General features: G+C 45.5%; 1 protein-coding gene across 2 annotated transcripts in view; it reads left to right on the top strand.

Moving 5' to 3' along the window:
- Positions 1–21,972, top strand: part of LOC115309319 (histone deacetylase 6) — a 59,463-nt gene that overhangs the window by 26,068 nt on the left and 11,423 nt on the right. For both annotated transcript variants that reach the window (XM_029967540.2, XM_029967539.2), the window contains exons 21-29: positions 2,857–2,987; positions 4,896–4,964; positions 7,146–7,272; positions 7,358–7,423; positions 9,408–9,467; positions 10,504–10,593; positions 11,168–11,274; positions 21,542–21,609; positions 21,845–21,881. In XM_029967540.2, coding sequence (XP_029823400.2) covers positions 2,857–2,987; positions 4,896–4,964; positions 7,146–7,272; positions 7,358–7,423; positions 9,408–9,467; positions 10,504–10,593; positions 11,168–11,274; positions 21,542–21,609; positions 21,845–21,881 — 755 coding nt within the window. The remainder of the gene's footprint in view (positions 1–2,856; positions 2,988–4,895; positions 4,965–7,145; positions 7,273–7,357; positions 7,424–9,407; positions 9,468–10,503; positions 10,594–11,167; positions 11,275–21,541; positions 21,610–21,844; positions 21,882–21,972) is intronic.

The raw sequence follows: 21,972 nt of genomic DNA, 5'->3' as shown, positions 1-21,972 counted from the left end.
CCATGTGCATGCTCGTCGGACCGGTCGTATGAACATCTATCTCTTGTCACATGATCACATTCCTGCCCCTACTCGCTCGCCGAGAGCAGGGTCAGGCGACAACGGAGAGCCGTTAATCGATCTTGCAACCGCATCGTCAGCTCGGCAATTAAGGGAGTATAGTCTCGTTGCATCTTCAAGGCTATAAACTAGTAGAGCATGCTGCTGTACAGAGGCTATCTGTCTGTGACTTTTGAAGTCTAGTAAGAAACAACAACCCCAATACCTCGAAAAAAAAAAAAAAGTTGGAATTTTTTATTTTATGGAAGTGAAAAACTAGCATCATTCTCTAAAGTTCCCCGGAAGGGACTCCAAAAACGCCGAACCCCAGCTGTCCCAAACCACCGATCGAACCAGCGTGCTTTTCGAAGATTTTTGAGTCCATTGCAGGTGCATTGCACCGTAATCACACGCCTCCTTTGGACTTAATTTTCGTAGGGGAAAAATACAGTCGCAAGTCACGTCATACCACAGTGTGTGTTTGAGGGCTGGCATCCCCAAAAAAATTTGTGACAGGACGCCACAGGCATTGTCACAAAACGTGTAACATGTACATCAGAGGACAATCCGTACAACAGAGCGGTAAACTGAGAAGAACGAAGTTCTAAACATGCCCCGATGGGATTCAAACCTACGACTATATGATTGCGAGCTCGACATTGTACCCCTCTGCCGGTTGGCGGATGCACACAAAGCTTTCTGGCGTTTGCGGTCGGCATTTGGCATTTCAATTCAAACAGTTTATGAAAAGAAACAAGAAATTCAAGATGCACCCACCATCGAGTAAAAGAGGACAGAGTTTGGAATGAAATAACATGCTACTATAACCAAAGAACATGATAAAAACTGCGATGCCCACCACATACACAAAAGAATCCTGCAGAAACGGATTCTGTGTACACGGACTTCATTCTTAGGATCCAGATAAATTGGGCATTTCGTAAATTACTGAAAGGGACACTGACAGGGTATTTATGCTCGCCGAGGTTTTTAGTTGTACGTGACATATGAGAGCTCAACTACCCAGAACAGAATTTGTGGCTCGAAATTCGGTTTCTTTCCGCCCGAAAACCGCCGATCAAGAACTGGCCGGTTCGAGTCTCGCTCACTCTCTTTTTCTAGGTCACGGGCCGTTTTCTAAGGTATCGATGCGACCACCAAATTTAATCAAAGTCGTGGGTCACTGAAGGCACACACTCAATATTAAAAATAGAAAAAAATATGAAACCCATTTTTTGTGGCTTCTAAAAAGCTGTAAATATGTTGATTGAAAAAAAAAGTTCCACAGACAACCGGAAGCATTCTGTGCGTTGTCGTTTCGCGTATCGTGTGACTCTTGGGGACGGCGATGGCAGCGGACGACGGGCATGGGACCTCTATTTCAGAACTGTCGTTCGCGGTACCGGCGAATTTTGTCTACCTTTAAAAGAGAAGTTTGGGACTGATCAAAAGAATTGGTATTCATCCCGTACGACACGCCCGGCCACCAAGCCGATTTGCACGAAGATGTCGCCGAGCCGTCGCTCCCTTCTCGTGGCTGAAAACATTGCTCGCGCAAACGTCAAGCACGACGTGTCTACTTCGAGTTGAATATGCACGCGTACGATTTCTTTACTAGGTGCGAATGTCCCCAAAGCGTGGTGCTTCCCGACTTCGACCCGGGAGTGCTTTTGCTAGAGAAAAATCGACAGCAAACTTTCCAACTTACAGTTTACCGGCTGAATTATTACAAAGGAATGAGATCCACCAGAAAAGAGATCCCCCAGCAGCGCAGTGGGAAAGACGTCTGGTTCACACGCGGTAGGACCGGGTTCAATCCCCCGTGAAACTTTTTGTTTTTCAAACATTTCCCGATGTTTACATATTTTTTTTCTTTTTTCTTTTTTACAATCATCACTGAAGAAACAAACAATAAATAACAAACAAATGTTGCGGACGATACTTCGCTGAATTAAATGGTATGTGATTTCCTTTTTGACACCTGCGAACTCAATGTAATCACTTTCCACAAAATGCAAGGAGCATATAAATCAGGTAGCGTCCGCTTTCTGAGGTGCCCGTATATGTTCTACAGGAATTGCAGCCAGTCAATGGTCCTGATCCCGTTGATCTTTCGGAAACTCTGTCGCACAATGCCACTTTTTTTCGGACGCAGGACATGTGAGCCAGCTCTTCACGCAACATCTTGGGTGTATTCTTTTCGGAGCCGATCATGGAAATTCACCACGGGCACTCACTACTCATCTCCGACTCCTCAATGTACAAAACAACTCATCTTGGAGTACAGAACAACGAGCGGAACAAACATAACTGTAAAAGAATCGCCCGGCGAGCAGTTCCCGCACGCCGCATCGCACGCCGCATGTCGTGTCGTCTGCTAAGGAGAGGAGAAAAAACAAAAAAAAAACCGCACGGTCGGGTGTGGCCACGTGACTTCCGCCACTCACTCTCTTCTCTCCACTTCTCCGACCTCCGTCGGGTTTCGGTTTCGAGCAGTTGCGTCTTTCGGCTTTATTAAAAAAATACGCTACTTTGTTGCAAAATATTAATTGGGTAGTCCTCCGACACCATATTAAAGCCCCTGGCAAAAAATGAAATAAAAATTTTGGGGGGTGTCAGTGTCCCTTGAAGTGCCAAGGAGCCCACGTGAGTGTAGTTGTACGTACTTTGCACGCTGGAGTCTGCAACCGCAAACGTTCCAAAGCAGGCAAACCCCCAGAAGAAATGTCACTCTGCATGTGCGTTCGTCGGCGCCTGATTAAATTTTTTTTTTATTTGTACGACTATTGACGTTTTGTTTTTTGCCAACGCTCGCAGTGTCGGAACGGCGTGGCCGTGGTTCGTCCCCCGGGGCATCACGCGGAGCGCGACATGGCCAGTGGCTTTTGTATCTTCAGCAATGTCGCCATCGCCGCCGCTTACGCCCTTGAAAGACACGGGCTGCAACGGTGAGACCTCCTCTTTCCTGCGGTGTTTCTCGTCCCGCTGAGAGACGGCAGAACGCGCGATCGCCGGATTAGGGATTTCGAAACGGAAACCGCCAGCGTAAAAACTGGATCGCCCTCCTTTGCTGTGGCATGATTCAAAGGAAGCTATTTTGTCTGCTGCTGCAGTTATTTGCTACTTGTGAATCTGTGTTGAGTCTTCGGTAAGTGAAATTTAAAGTGAAGCTGAGGAGGTTCTTGAAAGGAAATGTGTTAGAGGTGAATTCTAGAGTACTTTTATCCCGTTAATCTGAATGGTCACATTCGTTTTCCTCAAAGATGTAACTAAGCGCAAGAAAACACAAAACACTTCCGACCAGTCGTTTGTTAGACAAGGATCTTTAGGCCGCCAAGAGCATGTTGCTCGCGTGGGCAGCGCATGTGATTGCATGCCTGCCAGGAGTATTCCCACGCACTGACACGAGTTGTGATGTTATTTTCTGACCTTTTTGGAAAAAAGCAAGAGTGCACGGGCATAGCTTTGATAGGCGCTGAAGATGAGTTGCGATTCTGAAAACTCCTGATATGATGTCACTGTCGGAAAAGGAGGGGCTTCAGCAGTACTTCGAAAATTATTTTCTGCAGCCTCCTTGCGCTAAATTGAAAAACAATCTCGATATTCATGATCCTGGAGGCCAAATTAAAACATTGTTTTTTCTCAGATGCAGAACCACTTCAGTTTTTCTTCAAGTAGGTTCTCTTCACCATAGAATAACCTGGTGCTTAAGAGGGGACACTGGCTAGAGGTCAAACTTTTGAACTACTCAAGTGATCAAAATGAAATTTTCAGGGGAGATTTAGCTTCAGATGTACTAGGTGTTCTGTGCAAACTTTCAGCTCCCTAGGACAAATTTACATACTTGCATAAGATGATGTGTCACTTTTCATTAAGAAATCTATGATATGCAAATGAAGCTAATAAGCATCACTTTGACTGCTTGAATATAAAGTGGGGGATATGGGACCTCGGGCTATCTAGTTTTAATAACTTAAATGTAAAAATTTTAGGAAAAGTTGTTACCTCAAACTATGAGATGCATATCTGTCCTATGTCAATTTTTGAAAACTTGGTTTTTTATCACTGAGGACTTCAACTTAAAACAAAATAAAGTAGATAGCCAAATTCCCCAGTAAATTTCAGTTCAGAAACATCTTGATTGTGGTATCCAAATATTTTTTACCTTCGAACAAAAGATTCCTTCGTATGAATCTTGCAGCAAAAAGTGGAACTGAGAAAAATGCATCCGAACATTGAACTCCTTTACTTTGTTACTGCCTCACAATGTGTCAAAATATTTTATATCAACATTCCTATTTGGCGTATGGTTATCAAATTTGGTGTAAGGGTGTATAATAAGTTTATAAAACTGAAAACCTTAAAATTGAAAAATGAATTTTTTCAAAAAAATTTAATATTTAGGCCCATGTCCCCCCTTAAAACAAAACAAAAATCAAAAATAATTTTTGTTTTTCTTGTGCAATGTAATGTTTGAGCAAAGTCTGATTTTTTTGCCACACCTTATGAACGGAAAGTATTTATTTTGAGTTCCGGTTAACAAAAGCGAAGAAAGTTGTTTCATGATCCCCTTGGTACAGAGTAGCGAAGTTGATTTACAGATTGACGTACCTTTACCGCACCTATTAGTACTTTTACTGCGTCTGCATTGGTACTCTTGCTGTGTCCACGGCTCAAAACTTGATGGATTTGCCACCTTGTTAACTCGCGCGACGAGAAGACAAGCTGGCCGGTCGAACGACGCTTGTCTGCAACTGTGTTCTTGCCTCTTATGAGCTGTGCCAGTCTCGACACAAGCGCGTGTGCGTGCCCGTCGTCCCGGGTGAGGAGAAGGACGCCCTTCTTTGCTTGCGCAGGATTCTCGTGCTGGACTGGGATGTGCACCACGGCAATGGAACGCAGCACGCATTCTACGGCGACCCGAGGTGAGGTTCTTTCGTTGCGTCATTGTTTTGTGCTGTTCTGAAGTTCGAGAGGAGGGGGGGGACTTCCTTTCCTTCTACTCAGGTAGCGCAGTTCTTTTGAGCCAAAATTTGGTTTCTATCTGGGAATTTAGGGCCATAAAAAGCCAGATGAAGCCAAGGTAGACTCGAGGTGCCTTGGCCCTAATTCGCCAAACAAGTGCCGAAGTTAGTCTTCACTGCTGTCTTGTTTTGCTGTCATCCGACATCTTTGGGCCTAAATCGCCAAACGAGTGGCAGAGGTAGACTTCACTTCTGGTTGTTTGGTTTTCGTGTGGCAATTTTGGGCCTATGTCACCAAACAATTGCAGGATTTAGGCTTCGCCGCTGCTTCTTGGGTTCATGCGTGGCACCTTTGGCTCAAGTCTGGCACTTAAGCAGTCATGGGACAAACCAGAGAAACGCCATAGAAACACCAAAGAAAAGTACTCAGGCAATCAATAGCGTCTTGGAGCAAAACCGTGTTAGGCTCGGGTCGGGCGCCTAGGAGGACTGACAAGCTTATACCAAGTTCGTTGTTTCACTGGCGTGCTACCTGGGAAAACTGCATGTTCAACCATATGAGCCCCTGAAGTTTCCACAAAAGTGGCTTTTCCCCTCTGCTGCTGTTTTTAATGAAATGAACACTAGAATGGCGTTCAGCCCTGCTCGAGATTTTTTGCAAGTTTTCGAAAAGGCTTTTAATTAGCTTTTTTGAAACTTGATCTTCCAGCTCATTTAAAGAAACACTGAAGAAGTTTTTGAGGTTTTCTTTTTTAGGGTGAAAACTCAATCTATGGGTCTTAAACGTACTGGAAAACAAACAAAAATTGCTATAATCCTTGGCCTTTTTCCTTGTTGTAAATGCGACCAAACATATCATTGTTCCCCCTTTCCTGAAACATATCTCAGAAAAAGCAGCATGTCACGATGCTTGCCTTCTTGATAAGGAAAAAGGCCACATACTATTCTAATTTCTGGGTTTTCTTAGGTGCTTAGGGTGCATAGATTGAGATTGTGCCACGAAAAGACCTATCTCAAAATTCACTTTAGCAGATGGTGTACGGCGTCATACCAGTCATCTTTCAGTCCCCTTCAAACATCAAGCTACTCGATTTCGACCGAAAGAATTCCTCGCCGTTCATATTACAATATAACCTCGTTACAACAAGGTCTGCTTCTGGCAGACATTCGGCTATAACATACCGATTTGTGTTGTTTAGTTTGTTTCCCCATCTATGCCATTGAGCAAACTTCACTCATAACAGATTCTGTCATAACATACATTTAAATATAACAAACTATATTGGGAGTTCATAAATAGTTTATCATTTCATTATAGCGGACACTTCAATGGCAGCAATCATTTCGGACGTTGCGCAGCTTCGGTTCGGTGGCAGCAACAACATCCATTTTTGCAAACTGTTGCCATCACGCTCAGCGCCCCACGGACCCCGTACGACCCCAAGCGCACAGAGATGACGATCATTAGTACAGCTCAATAAAAAAATTGCTTCCTTTGAAAGTTCTCAGGTTTCGATAAACCAGTTCTTTTCTAAACTCCATTCACATTGTGTCAGTTTCGCCGTTTAGAACAGAATTTGGTAGTAATCTACGTCAACGTCCATTGTAAGAGCATCTGCGTTCTGCATACTTTGATCATCTAAAATCGACTTTGATCATCTAAAATCGAGAAAAAATTGGGTGAAAATAAAGAGTGGGCTAACTTTCAGTGTGCAACCAAGAAAGGTGCAACCAAACTCGTTATCGCAGCGAGGGGAATGAAGTAAAAAGACATTACTTCCCAGTCAGCAGTGTTGAATTGTATCCCGACATAACTAACTAGACGCACATAGTGTTTGGATCAATGATGACGAGGTCATCATTGATCCCAACACCACAATCACTAGGAGTGGCTATCTTTCGGTGTTTAAAAGAAAATTGCAAATCAAGCCAAAACTAAGGGGCTTGATTTGCAATACCGCAAGTACCTTAAAATCCCCGCACACCTTTGGGGTGTGTGGGGATTTTACGGTACTCTCCCGGGATTTTACGGTACTCTTTTTATAACAGACCAAATTCTTTATCACTATCAAGGCCTGTTGTAACGAGTTTATACCGGGAACAATGCGTCATGAAGCTGTGATCATCTTTCACCTGATCCAGGGTGCTGTACATGTCGATCCACCGGCACGATCACGGGATGTTCTTTCCCTGTTCCTCCGACGCCGACTACTGCGCCGTCGGCGAAGGGGACGGAAGGGGCTTCAACGTCAACGTTGCCTGGAACTCGGTAGGGAAATGTCTTCGGCAGGTCTCTGTCATCCTCCTTCAGATCCTCTGGGTAAAGTTTTAAGATTCGGGGCGTCGTGTTTCAGGACGGCTTGACGGACGGCGACTACTTTGCGGCATTCTTCCATGTGATACTTCCCATCGCCTACATGGTGAGCTTTTCCACGAAGCTCGAGTGGCCGATCGATCGATTGATTGATTGAAGTGTGGGCTGGCCGATTAGTTAATTTATTTATTGATTGGTTGATCAGCTAACTGATTTACTTTGGTGTTCGGCGTTTTGGCTGACTTCAAGTGGCTGCCCGATTGATCTGTTGGCTAGTTCAGCGGTTCTCAGATGGGGGTCCGTGAAGGCAGTTTAGGGGTTTGCGAAGCCCTGCTTCATCAGTCAAGCTTGGCAATAAAGGTCTCTTTTCAGATCGAGAAAAAACATTCCAATTTTTGGGTAGGTTTCCTTGTGTGTACCTATGTCAATGAGAGAAGTCTACTTCAAACTAGCCCTTAGGTATATCTATTTATTAAATCATAATCGTAATTAACCTACGCGGAGGGCAAGTTCGTCTGCTTCTTGCGCAGGGGTAGCGGTGACGTCAGAACGCAGAGCCCTGATTGGCTGATCGCGACCCCCTATCTGAGCGTCGTCTGCTCCTTTGCAACGTTGTCTGCTCGCAACGTCGTCTGCGTCTGTCTTATCTTTCCTGCGACTTTCGAAAGTGCAGAGGCCAGGTTCACAAAATGATCTTACGCCAAAAATGTGCGTAATACAAAACTTGAGAACAAATTCGTATTCACGAAACGAAATTTTCGCAAGTTTTGCGCAGGTTACGACGAAATCCTACGGACAGCTCCGATTACGCACTTTTTACAATCAAATCAGCATGGCCGACAGCGTCGCAGTCGCGGAGACCAACGGACTTTTATTTTTCTATGTGCGCTTCTCACTTGTCCCGACTTCAAGCAGCAAGAAAAAAGTAAAAGGTACTTGAAACAGACCACGACGAACAAGAATGCTGGATCCACAAACACCCGGGAAAAGCTCCAACGGCCACATTCTCCCGACAACGACCAAGCGAGTGCGGCAGATAGGCCTAGCAGGCACTCCGACTTGGCAACAGTCTGCCCACGATTGGCTGGCGTGCTGAATGGAATATGCCCGCGCGACCCTTGTGAACCCTTCCCATCTTATACTTTGATCGCTGACCTCAATTTTAGATTAAGAGGTCAATCTCATTTTCTTGTCATCTCCTTGTTTTCCGAGGCAACAGCGACTCTCGCCGGTAAAAAAGCGGTGAATCTCCGACAGACGCAGGAAAGGTAAAGCAGATATCGCTTTGACTAGCAGACGTAAAGCAGACGTTAACTGCGCCAACCAGCCGACGCCGTCAGAGTCAGGAGTCTCGCAGCACACGAAAGGAGTGAAAAAGTATTTGGGAGGGAACTTGCAGACTCTAACCACCCTCGCTCTTGGTTCTTAGCAAACAAACCTCGGCGCTTCGGGACACCTCGCCAGTGAGTCCTTTGACTTTCCCTCCTTGATGCGCGTCTGCTAGTTGTTAGACAAAAACAATGTACCGCTCGAGTTATTTCGTCTGCCCTCTCTGAAAGGCGAAGTCGAGCTCGCTCAACTTTCGAAAGTCACAGGAAAGGTAAGACAGACGCCGACGTTGCGAGCAGACGACGTTGCAAAGGAGCAGACGACGCTCAGATAGGGGGTCGCGATCAGCCAATCGGGGCTCCACGTTCTGACGTCACCGCTACTTGCTTTCTCATGCGCAGAAGACGAAAATGAGCCCACTTGCGAGGCGTATACCTTTACCTTCCTCTCACCACAAACAAGGTCCTCCATCATCTTCGCCAATCCACAAGGGGTCTGCGAAACATCATTGGTTGAAAACCAGTGGGCTTATCGTTTGACCGGTTGATCAGCCAATTGTTTATTTTGGTTTTCGAGAAAGTTGAGCTACTGATTGATTGATTGATGCATCTGTTTACTGATTATATGGTTGATTCCTTAAAAAATAAGGTGCCAGAGGACGGTACAAAAAACGGAGATAAAGTGCTATAATTTTTTATTTAATGTACCAGCTGGCCCATCTGTCCATGCTACTGGTTGATTGGCTGATCGATTGATTTCAGTATTCGCCCGAGCTCGTGCTGGTGTCATGTGGATTCGACAGCTGTGTTGGCGACTGCCTGGTGAGGCCTCCATGCATCCTTATCGACTTCCCTTCTGCTTTTTGTGGTTTGCTTTGGCTTGAAAATTGGCTCAGAAATTATGATTCGCTGAAAGGGTAGTGCCCTCGCTAGAGCATATGCACGTAACTGATACTAGTCGTCTTGGTTTGCAAGCAAATGTTCTCACACCCAGCATTCATGCCGACTCATCAAGGTCTGCCCAGCAAGCAAATGCCTTGAAAAGTGTGCCTGTTGAGGTTGTTTTTTTTTTTATGTATTAGTAGAAGTCCATTCCAAGACAAGGTTTAAAAGATACAGCTTGCATTATTTTATATTCGGAAACGGGCCACATGTGTTTAGTGCTTTTTGTCCTAGAATCTCTTGATCAGGTTGGCGCTTCAAAGAATCTAGGTCGGAAACCTTTTAGTGTGCCTACAAAGTGAAGGAAGCTTTCACATTCTGTTCCTGTTCCTGCCCTTTCACCAATGCCAGTTGGTGATGACCTTTGGGTGTGGATGTGTGGGGTCTCAGTCCTCTTCAATTGTGGTGAAGGTGATTTCGAATGGCGCAAAGACACGAAAGCAAACTTTCTTGAACGATTGCAATCACATCCATGGCCTTGATTCTTGATGCATCCGAGCATTAGAACACTTCATCAATGCTGAACAGTGCGTCTAACTAATAATCGTAACCCGTAAACTTTCGAAGCAAACTGTGATGCTGTCCGCCATGCAGAACCTTCAAAGAAGTTTCTTCGTGTCCTCCAAGGCAGCCGTTTATATTTACGCTACGTCTCGATGAACGTCCTTGACAAACGACAGTGATCGAGTACTAAACATTTTTTGCACTAGGCAGCCAACCACCTCCCACAGCAATTCGCCCGGTTGAGGCTACAGCAAGATAACAAGGCCAATCATGATTTGTCGTAGCAAGCAGTGGTTTAGCGCACCTGAATAACCATGAACTTCCCCTGGGTGCCAGTCTGTTGAGTAAGAGTGTGCTTGTTAAGGAGGCTTTGTCGTTAAACATAGCACACCGAGTACGTATTGCAACGCAGGGAAATTGCCGAGTCACCGCCGAGGCCTACGGACATTTCTCTCACCTGCTCACCTCGCTGGCTCAGGGGAGAGTGATCCTCGCTTTGGAGGTGAGTTTCGCTTCTTTGTGATTTATGTCAGGCCTGTCCGGAGAGGAACCTACATCAGCATTTCTAGATCGTCATGTAGCAGTTTCTGTCTCAACATCAGCAATGTCGCATCTCAGCATTGACTAATGTGCACAAGTGACTCTCTGCATATCACATTAGTTATCTGCTGTTAATGAGATAAAATTTAAAAAAAGATGTGGAGTGAATTGATGCTGCTACAGTCTAAGCTCATTATAACAGACCTGGTTACAACAGACATTTGGATATAGCATAGCAATTTATGAAGTTAAGTTGGTTTTTCTCTACATACCATTGGCTTAATTTTATATCTGCATACTACATACTTCTTTTACAACAGACCAAAATCTTGGTAAAAATCAAGGTCTGTTATAACGAGCTTGGACTGTACCTTTATCGTATCCATATTTCTTGTCCGACCTTTACTACATGGAGTTTTTTTTTAGGAGTATATAAATGACGAAGAGCTTATTGGCGAACTCCTTCAAGTGGCAGTTGGTCGTATTGTTACATGTCTTACCTCGTATACATTGTTTGTTTTCGAATTCTCCCACAGGGAGGCTACAATCTTTCCAAAATCCCATCAGCCATGAGCCACTGCGTGGGTGCCCTGCTTGGGGAGAAACCTCCCCCCCTGCGTCAAAACTTGGCCCCTTCTGCCAGGTGACTTAACTACTTTGTGTGCGTCAGTAGTGACCCCATGACTTTCACTTTTTGTGCACTTGACCTGCGCGCAGTCGCGGCACTTCCAGTGGCATGCCGCGTTAAAGGGAAGCTGAAGAGGTTCTTGAAAGAAACGAGTTAGAGGTGAATTCTAGAGTATTTTTATCCCGTGAATGTGAACATCATGTTAGTTTTCTCTGAAGATTTATCTAAACGCGAAAAGACAGATTGAACCTTTGACCAGTCGTTACGTCACAAAAAGGATCTTTCGGCCACCAAGCGTGTGTCGCTCGGGGGGGCTGCGCGTGAAATTGCAAGCTTGTCAGGTATATTTTCCTGCACTGACACCAGTTGTGACATCTTTTTCTGACCTTTTTGAAAATAGCAAAAGTGTGCGTGCATAGCTTTGATAGGCACTGAAGATGCGTGAGAGTGGCGATTCTGAAACTCTTTTTATGACGTTGTGCTTCGGGAAGGAGGGGCTTTAGTGGTACTTTGAAAACAATTTTTTGCAGCCAATTTTTTAAAACACTCTTTTTTATTTACAAGTTACAAGCAACACACACTGTAAGTACTACACTCAGGAAGTGTTCATTTATATAGTTACATCGATTAAAAGTTTCATATCCGCGCTATTTGTAAGCATGTTTTGAAATATTTTCCCCTTTTCTCGGAATTAATTTTTTTGTCACAACACAAAGTTTTGACCACAGTATCCTTGAATCTAGAACTTGGACCTGAATATTAGTCGTGCGCAAATATTTGAAACTTTGAATACAGTTGAACCTCGATGTAACGAAGTCGGTAAAATTCGCAATTTACTTCGTTACATTGAAATTTCGCTAAATCGAAATTTGGCTTTAGCATGCGCAAAAAAAAAATTCCGAAACATTTTACGGGTATGAAAACTAACCGAAAATGTCATTTATTTAGGGGCAAAGTAGTCCGCGAGATTTGCTTGCGCCTTGTCCGAAAGTAGCAGCGGCGTCGGCGGCGTCATACGGCGTTCGAGCGCCCAGAGGGCCCAGAGCGCTTGCACGGCATCTTACTGCCCATGCGACGCCGTGTACCTCCTCAGTACGTCCATTGCGTCGAGCACTTCCCGAGTGCACGTGATCTCGGCAGTTTCTTCAGGATGGCGTCCAAAACGTTTGCTTTCTCATCCTAAGAAAGAACTTTACGTTTCCTTATGGCAGCAAGCACGTAAGTGAACCGCCCGGTTAAAAAGTAAAGCAGTTTAGTCAACCGGCGGACACTTCGAGCGCCTTCCGGTTAGCTATTTCAGCGCCATCTCTTATCCGTTGGTATTCTATTAAGTTTTTCCGGTTTACGCCGGGAAGTTTATTTAATAGGATGAGATACATATTATTGTTGCTGCTTACAAATTTCAAAAATTATCCTGGTAAGATGAAACAGATATCTTGGTTAGCTAAAGTTTCGCCCTCATATTTTGCTCTCATTGGCCGGTTGTTTTTTGTATTTTGACCGTTGAGAACAGTTGCGCGTCGGCTGCCGCGCTCGCGGATGCGTCGGCTGCTCGGCGGCTCCTGTGCCAACGGTGCGGTGGTGATTTTCGTTTGCGGCAGCGGGCAGTGGCGTTGACCTATTGGTTATCGGTCTATTTCTTCTACCAAAACACGGAGGAAACGAAACATTGTCTATTGCTCGACTCAGTGGTGCTCTAATTCCAGTGGCAACATCTCTGCCAAGTTCTTTGGGTTCCCGGTCGAGTGACGAAAGGTAAAGACGGGCTGCTATACTTTTGGTTATACAGTTTCGGATTGCCGAAAACTTGCTGGTGCATGTTTCTTTATGGTAGAGTTATTGTAGAAGGTCACAAGGGACAGCGCATGTATCTTAAAATTAACGGTGTGGGCGGTATCGGTGTTAGAGCACCGCAGCTCGTACGTGGAGCAGCTCGCTGCAGAAGGAACCTGCGAGAGACCGTGGCGATCGAATCACTGTCGCTAACTACCGCAAAGTTAAATGTGTTATTGCAGGTTTTTGAATACTTGAATAGTAGTTTCGTGTAGATTTTGTTACTTTGTTGTGCCGTGCAGTGAACGTTTTTTTTTTTTTTTTCTCTGTATAAAGAGCGTGCCTAATAAAAAGAGAACTTGCAAAAGAAGTTTGGACTTGTGCTCAGACTGGCGATGTGCGCCCATCTTTTGCCGCTAAACAGCAGCGGCTGGGCGTACTTTGCATTCATTGAGTGACCATTTTATGAGCACTGGCTGTCACTGAACGTGCACTGTTGCCAAGCTGATATCAATCGAGCGACGCAAAGTCAAGTGCAATCGTTTCGGAGCGTCGGACATTCGCAAAAAAAAGGTAAACACATTGTATTGTAGAAGAACGAGACGGCGGCAATGGGAGCAGTTCCCTCTTCTCTCAACATCAGCGATAATAGGATGCAAATTCGTTCGGAGTTCGGAGGCTGCTCCGAACTCCGAACGAACTCGCATCCTTTTGTCGCCGAGGGTGAGAGAGAGGGAGAGGAGGGACCACACTTTTCACACCCTCTCCCATAACCAAGCGGTTGCCATGACGACGGCGCGCGTATTGTTTTGTCTATTTTTTTATTGCTTTTGGAGAAACCCAACGCCCGTTAGGGGAGATTTGGCGCTGCCGTCCGCAATTGGAGTCCCAATGGGAGGTATTGGGCAGGAGATCGCACTATAGGGGGCGCTCTGACCCGTTTGTTTTCCCCACGCTCGGTGTTTACTCAACACAAGGCCTGTACACATGCCAACAGGCCTTATGGGCATGGCCATGTCATCTTCTACAATAGAGCGCGGGGCACAGTTTAATGTAAAAAATACTAACAATCGACGAAGCGACGTTAAGTGCCGGACCTATCTTCTGAGAATGCGAGCTTGACCCACTTCGGCTTTTGTGCTAAGCTGGAATCGTGCATGCTGCATTGTTCATGCAGGCCGTCGTGGAAACAAAAGAGCCCCTCCTCCCCCTCGCCGGAGAACACGAACTCCAGTCGAACGCTGACGCCGCGTTCGGTTATGTCGGCCGAGCGCTGCGTCATTGTGTTTGTTGTCCCCATCCGTGTAGTTGATAAGTTAACCGCTTGGGGCGTAACGGTCTGTCCTCCTCCCCAATAGGAAGAGTCCGCCGGTTGGTTTAGTTTAGGCGGTGCCAATGTTTCCAACCTACACAGCACTCTTGACCGCACAGTTTACTTGCCCCCTTGCGCCCACAGTGTGCTTGCGCCTTTGCTTTACATCACGCTCGCAAGACGATAATCGGTCTTTTCGGTCTTCTCCTAGATGGCACTGCCCGTGCGGTCGCGCGGTAGGGAGGCTGTAGTGGCTGTTGTTCGCGCGGTCGCGCCATCACGTCGCTCCCCCGCTGAAGTTGGCTCCCGCGCTACCCGCGGTGCAGTAGACTATGATCAGTGAATGTCAGTGGTGATGCTGTTATGCCGTGTTAACTTTTTGCTCGGCATTTTCTGGCCAGCCTCGCGGAAGTCCGCTTTGCCGCATGCCTCGCCGGCGCTACCGGCGCCGCATCCTCGGGCAGGAACGTTGGAAGGCCTGTCCCCGTGAAGTAACCTATCAAGCGCTCGCGTTTGCGCATAATTTTTTTTTAACCACAATTTTTTTGCGAATTTGTTTTTTAGAGTTGATTTATTTATTGCCTTCTATGGCAATGGCGCTTCGTTATATTGAAATAGCAGCAAAATAGACTTCGTTATATAGGGACTAAAAATACATGGGGTCTATGGGCAAGAAATTATGAAAAATAAAATACTTTGTTAAATCGAGGATTTCGTTACATTGAAGTTCGTTATATCGAGGTTCGACTGTACTTTGCAAATAATGCTCGCTCTTCGATTCGATTCGCTTCGCACTTTCGCTGTTTGAAGTATTCGAGTTCTTAGAATACTTAAAAAACTATGAATATTGCGGAACTCGCTGATTAGTGTCAATTCATGGTCGAGTTCTCTGTTTTGCTTTTGGACTGTGCGGTACGGTTTGGGTTCGGCAGACCCAAAAAGCCAATCTACTAAGTTCCTTTTCTTTTTTTTTTTTTTTGTATGAAGCTCTGGAAAATTATTTGAACGCAGTAGCGCGATTTGTCCTTTGCTCGCCATGATGTCTGGATTGCGGAGTTGGCGAAGCGGTCACGGTGCAGACGCTGCGATAGATTTGATGAAGGACTATGATTTCGAACGGCACAGGCATCGTCGTGAGCACAAACGCGACAGACCATATTCACTAGCCAAGGTACCATGGACTCGGATATGGATTTATGGCTGACCTTGGCTATCGGCGATATCTGGCTCGAGTTATTTTCCGCTTGATTTTCTGGTTCGTCAGTCTGCTATTTATTTCTACCCATTTTCAGTCATTTAAATGAGACTTGCTTCCTCCGCCCCAAAGAACCCAACAACAACATATTCTTAATTTATTGCTTCTTTGTGGCACCCTCTATCGGCAGAACTGTTGCACACGTAAAGAGATGGCGCAAAGTCAGCGCAGCTGCGCGGCACGATTGCACAATCTCCAACTCTTCTGTGGCTCGCCGACCCGCCTCCGCTTGTGTACTTTCGATTACGTTCACGTTGCTGCGTTCACCCGCGTAAAAAGGTTTTGCACAAAGTCGGAGCAGCTGCACGATGCAATCTTCCACTTTGTATTGTGGCTTGCCAACCCGCCACCGCTTGTGTACTTTCATTTACGTTCTGTAACTTCACTTCTAGAATGATGTTTTACTGACTGATCTTTTATTTCATCTGTTTTTTATTAGTCACACCTGTGACATTTTTTTTACTGCAATAAAGTTGACCTTTTCAAAACTGTTTTGTAAAAAAAATGTAATTCCAGATATGTTTTGATTGAGCATTTTGTTTAATTCACATCAAATAGAAAATGTTTGTTTTCAGGAATGTTCTTATTCAAAACTACTATTCGTATTTGAAAATATTCTACTCGATTTGTTTCACTTTGAAAGATTTTGGTATTCGCACACCTCTTCTGAATATACTTTTTTTGGGGTTTAATACCTCGTAAATCGGAAAGTGCAGGAAGACTGCTATTTCTGAAAAATGTTCACCGCAAAATTTTCTAATTGGCAAAGTCTTTAATGATTCATTTCTAATTATAAGAAAAACAATTTCAACTCCTGGTAACTCATTATAGAATGGCACTAAAATTAAAAACAACGGTTTTGTTGCGCTCTTTGCTGTTTGTAGAACGTGCCGACACACTTTGTGCCATGTTTTTTTATAGGTAATGTAAAAACGTTGGGAGGAACATTTGCGATAAAGTTGAGGTTTTCTTGAAAACTATAGTACAGCAGTTCTCAAATGGGGGTCCGCAGAGCCTTTGGGGTCTGCGAAGGCATTTTAGGGGTCCGCGAAGCCTTGCCTTGTGAGTCAAGTTTGGCGATAAAAGTTGTCTTTTATCCGATTGAGACGAAACATTCCAATTTTCGGGCGAGTTTTCTCGCGTGTATGTCAATGGGAGCAGTCTACTTTACTCCAGCCCTTAGTTTTATACACTTATTAGATCATTATCATAATCAAACTGTACCTTTCCCTTCCCCTCACCACGAACGGGATCCTCCATCATCTCCGCCGAACCACAAAGGGTCCGCGAAACATCACTGGCTGAGAACCGCTGTTATAGTAGATAGGAAAAATATAGCTTATGTTTCTGCTTATCACAAAAACTTAAGAGTAGATGTGGAAGTTTATTGTACATTAGATCAGAAATGACAGAAAAATGTTCAAGACCAGGGTCTCCCCTTAAAGGACACATGTAAAGGAAAACACTTTTTTTTTTTAACAGCTTAGTTGGAAAAAGAATGTCGTAAAACGGTTTTACAACAAAGAAAAAAAATGTTTAGAGCTATATTTACGGTGCTATACGAATTCGTAGTTAGCGCCGCGGAAAAGTGGCCCTTATTTATCACGTGACTGGTCTTTATTTATCACGTGGTGCTTGCGCTCTTTCGGAAGCTTCCTTATGGCCTCTAAAAGTAACTTATTCATCTTCATTTGAAGTAGAACAAAAAACTAAGATTAATAAGTAACTTTTAGAGCCCAAAGGAAAGTCCTGAAAAAGTGCAAGCAGACGTGATAGATCTGTGCCGGCGGCACCCCGAAGCAGACGAACTTGTGCGGCGGTGGCAACGGCGGCATGGAGAAACGTGTTGAAGCGGCGTCGCACAACGCTCAGTGTGCGGCGGCGGCGGCGCACAGGCCTACCACGTGACCAGCGGCAACTCGCGCGGGAGCCAACTACAAATTTGTTTTGCGCCTTAAATATATGCAAAAATGTTCCAAAAGCCGGGTGAATTCATGATTGAAAAGGTTTACTCCGACTTAACATAACAAATTAATAACAAAAGGTACAGACGTTTCGCCACCTATGCAGGTGGCATCTTCAGTATACACTGACACAAATGAGGTGAGGTCGACCAGTCTACTTATCACACACGTCCCCGTAAACGTCCGGCAGGGGGCCACGGTTGGTGTTGCACACCGATGAGTCACGGCGAATGAACCAGGACTCGACGAATTTTCTTTGCCCCCACCTTTGTTCTCGGGCCAGCGTCGTCGCATTGTCCAGGTCGAAACTGTGTCCAGTCGTCCAGCAGTGTTCGACAAGTTCCGTCTTGGACCGCGTGGCATGGGTGGCCTTGGCAACGTCCCTTTTGTGTTCTTTCAATCTCGTTGCCCTCTTTCTGCCCGTTTCGCCGATGTAGGTCGCGTCACAATCCCCGCACTGCACTTTGTATACGACCCCCCTCTGACCGTCTGCAGAGGTGCGGTCCTTCGGTTTCGGGAACACATTCGCTAAGGTATAATGTGGTTTAAACACAGTTTGTACGCCCAGCGGGCGCAAAGCTCTCCGAACAGCATCTGACACGCCCTGGACATAGGGAATAGATACAATAGACGTTGCCCGCACTCGTGACTCACTCCCTCTTCCCCTCTGCATTCGCCTCTGCGTATCGTTAATAAACGTCCTCGGATAATGGCGCCGCTCTAACGTACCAACCACATTTTCTACCTCTTGCAACCGTAGCTGCTTGTTAGAGCACACTGCATCACAACGTGATAAAAAGGTTCTTACAACGGACCGTTTGTGTTCGGTCGGGTGATGCGAGTCAAAGGACAAAAAATTTCCGGTGTCACACTGCTTACGGTACACCGTCGTTTCCACACTGCCATTACTGGTCCGGCGTACCAACACATCCAAAAAAGGCAACACATTATCTGTCTCTGTTTCGTACGTGAACTGAATGGCGTGGTGTACGCTGTTCAGCGCCACGTGGAAAGCATCTAGGTTAATTCTTTTCAAAATTACAAAAGTGTCATCTACGTACCTACAGTACATTTTCACCGGAAAGGGTACTGAGTTTAGCACCCGTGTTTCGACGTGCTCCATCATTAAGTTTGCTACGGTAACAGAAATAGGACTTCCCATAGGGCACCCTTCGATTTGATGGTAAATCGTGTTGGCGAAACTGAAGTACGTTTGATTCAGGCAAAACCGCAACAAAATTATAATATCCTCCACTAGTAAGGACGTACGACTCTCCAAATTACAATCTTCTTTCAAACGCGTCTCTACATAATCGATAGCCAGGCCAATGGGGACATTTGTAAACAATGAAATAACATCAAAAGACACCATAACATCGTCACCATCAAGCTGCTGCGTACGGACTTCGGTTACATCATCATCAGGGCGCGCATCAGGGCGCATCAGGGCGCGACATCATCAGGGCGCGCAAACAAGCTGAAGACTTGGAAAGAGGCAAGTGCACCGAAGTCCATCGCCAGAAGTTGTCCCGGTTGTTACCTCGCCATCGGCCAGAACAGGATAGTTTAGAAGCAGTGCATAACTTTTCCTCGAAACGTCTATCGGACAACCACATGAGCTTATTGTCGAAGGGCCTGAATTTCGCAATTGCCCCACGGAAAGTGCCCAAACGTGATATCATCGTGGAGGTTGAGGAGAAGTTGCGGCATATCCAGGATACAACTGGGGTAAACTTGGCTCGCAGCCGAATTGTAAGTGTCCTGGCGAATGCAAAAAGCACTCGGACGAACCTTACCGCTGGGGAACGCACGGCGCTAAATGATCTCAAATCAGATAAATCTATCGTTATCCTTTCGGCAGATAAGGGAAAGGCTACTGTGTTGCTAGATCGAAAGGATTATGAGGAGAAAATGTACAGCATCTTGAACGATCCCTCGCACTTTATGAAGCTGAACCGTGACCCGACAGCAAAGTCAGAGCGCCAGCTCGTTGAACATTTACGGGTACTGCGTAACAAAGGGCGTTTGGATCAAACGTTGTACCGCCGACTGTTTTCTTCGGACGGAGCCACTCCAACCATCTACGGGCTACCTAAGGTGCATAAAGAGGGCTGCCCTCTCCGTCCTATCGTGTCTTTTGTAGGTTCACCAACTTATAACCTGTCGAAGTTCTTGGTTGAAGTGCTGAAGCCGTTAACTGAGGACAACTCTAGATCGGTTAGAAACTCTCGCGATTTTGTAACCGAAGTCCGTACGCAGCAGCTTGATGGTGACGATGTTATGGTGTCTTTTGATGTTATTTCATTGTTTACAAATGTCCCCATTGGCCTGGCTATCGATTATGTAGAGACGCGTTTGAAAGAAGATTGTAATTTGGAGAGTCGTACGTCCTTACTAGTGGAGGATATTATAATTTTGTTGCGGTTTTGCCTGAATCAAACGTACTTCAGTTTCGCCAACACGATTTACCATCAAATCGAAGGGTGCCCTATGGGAAGTCCTATTTCTGTTACCGTAGCAAACTTAATGATGGAGCACGTCGAAACACGGGTGCTAAACTCAGTACCCTTTCCGGTGAAAATGTACTGTAGGTACGTAGATGACACTTTTGTAATTTTGAAAAGAATTAACCTAGATGCTTTCCACGTGGCGCTGAACAGCGTACACCACGCCATTCAGTTCACGTACGAAACAGAGACAGATAATGTGTTGCCTTTTTTGGATGTGTTGGTACGCCGGACCAGTAATGGCAGTGTGGAAACGACGGTGTACCGTAAGCAGTGTGACACCGGAAATTTTTTGTCCTTTGACTCGCATCACCCGACCGAACACAAACGGTCCGCTGTAAGAACCTTTTTATCACGTTGTGATGCAGTGTGCTCTAACAAGCAGCTACGGTTGCAAGAGGTAGAAAATGTGGTTGGTACGTTAGAGCGGCGCCATTATCCGAGGACGTTTATTAACGATACGCAGAGGCGAATGCAGAGGGGAAGAGGGAGTGAGTCACGAGTGCGGGCAACGTCTATTGTATCTATTCCCTATGTCCAGGGCGTGTCAGATGCTGTTCGGAGAGCTTTGCGCCCGCTGGGCGTACAAACTGTGTTTAAACCACATTATACCTTAGCGAATGTGTTCCCGAAACCGAAGGACCGCACCTCTGCAGACGGTCAGAGGGGGGTCGTATACAAAGTGCAGTGCGGGGATTGTGACGCGACCTACATCGGCGAAACGGGCAGAAAGAGGGCAACGAGATTGAAAGAACACAAAAGGGACGTTGCCAAGGCCACCCATGCCACGCGGTCCAAGACGGAACTTGTCGAACACTGCTGGACGACTGGACACAGTTTCGACCTGGACAATGCGACGACGCTGGCCCGAGAACAAAGGTGGGGGCAAAGAAAATTCGTCGAGTCCTGGTTCATTCGCCGTGACTCATCGGTGTGCAACACCAACCGTGGCCCCCTGCCGGACGTTTACGGGGACGTGTGTGATAAGTAGACTGGTCGACCTCACCTCATTTGTGTCAGTGTATAGACCGACACACTGTTTACAAACAAGCCCGCCTTTGCCCACACCAGGTGTGGGCACTGCGCGTGCGCAGAAACGGAATTTGGCAGGAGCGAAGCGTCTGCGCATGCGCTGTGCCGCCAACAGCGCCACCGCAGCTGCATGACGTCAGGGTCGCGTGTTGGTCTATACTGAAGATGCCACCTGCATAGGTGGCGAAACGTCTGTACCTTTTGTTATTAATTTGTTATGTTAAGTCGGAGTAAACCTTTTCAGCCTTAAATATAGCTCCAATTTTTTTTTTCTTTGTTGTAAATTTGTTTTATAATATTCTTTTTCCACCTAGCCTGTTAAAAAAAAAAAAAAAGTTTTTTTCCTTTGCATGTGTCCTTCAAGTGTGCAAAATTTGGCGGTCCCGGCAACAAATTTCGCAGATTTTCTGATGTACTCCTTGCTCTTCCTTGTGTGCAGCGCAGTAAAGTCCATCCTTCACACCGTGGAAGCTCATAAGCAGTTCTGGAGTTGTCTTCGATTTGATGGTGGGTGTTGGTTTTTTTTTTCTACCTCTTTCTCTTTTTTATTTTTCTTGAAATTTGTATTAGAGTCTCCAGATTACTTTTATGTTTTATCATAAAATTGTTATAGCTTTGCAATTTCATGAGGTACAGTTTTATTTTTATTGCCGAATTGTTGTTTTTTCTTTCATGTTTTTATGAGCGCCATTTCCGAGCGGATGTTTTTGGCTAAAGATTTTATCTTGTATTTGGGTGCCAGCTGACCTGCCGACGGAAGAACTCCTAATCTCCAAAGGGTAAGTGGAGACTCTGACAACCACAGATCGTTCCTTGAGCTTTTATGAAAATTAATTGAAAGTCATTGTTTATTTTGTCGCGGCTGGGCAT

This window comes from Ixodes scapularis, unplaced genomic scaffold (assembly GCF_016920785.2).
Source record: "Ixodes scapularis isolate PalLabHiFi unplaced genomic scaffold, ASM1692078v2 PGA_scaffold6__148_contigs__length_123643588, whole genome shotgun sequence".
Classification (NCBI taxonomy): Eukaryota; Metazoa; Arthropoda; class Arachnida; order Ixodida; family Ixodidae; genus Ixodes; species Ixodes scapularis.
This window is presented reverse-complemented; position numbering and strand designations above follow the sequence as displayed.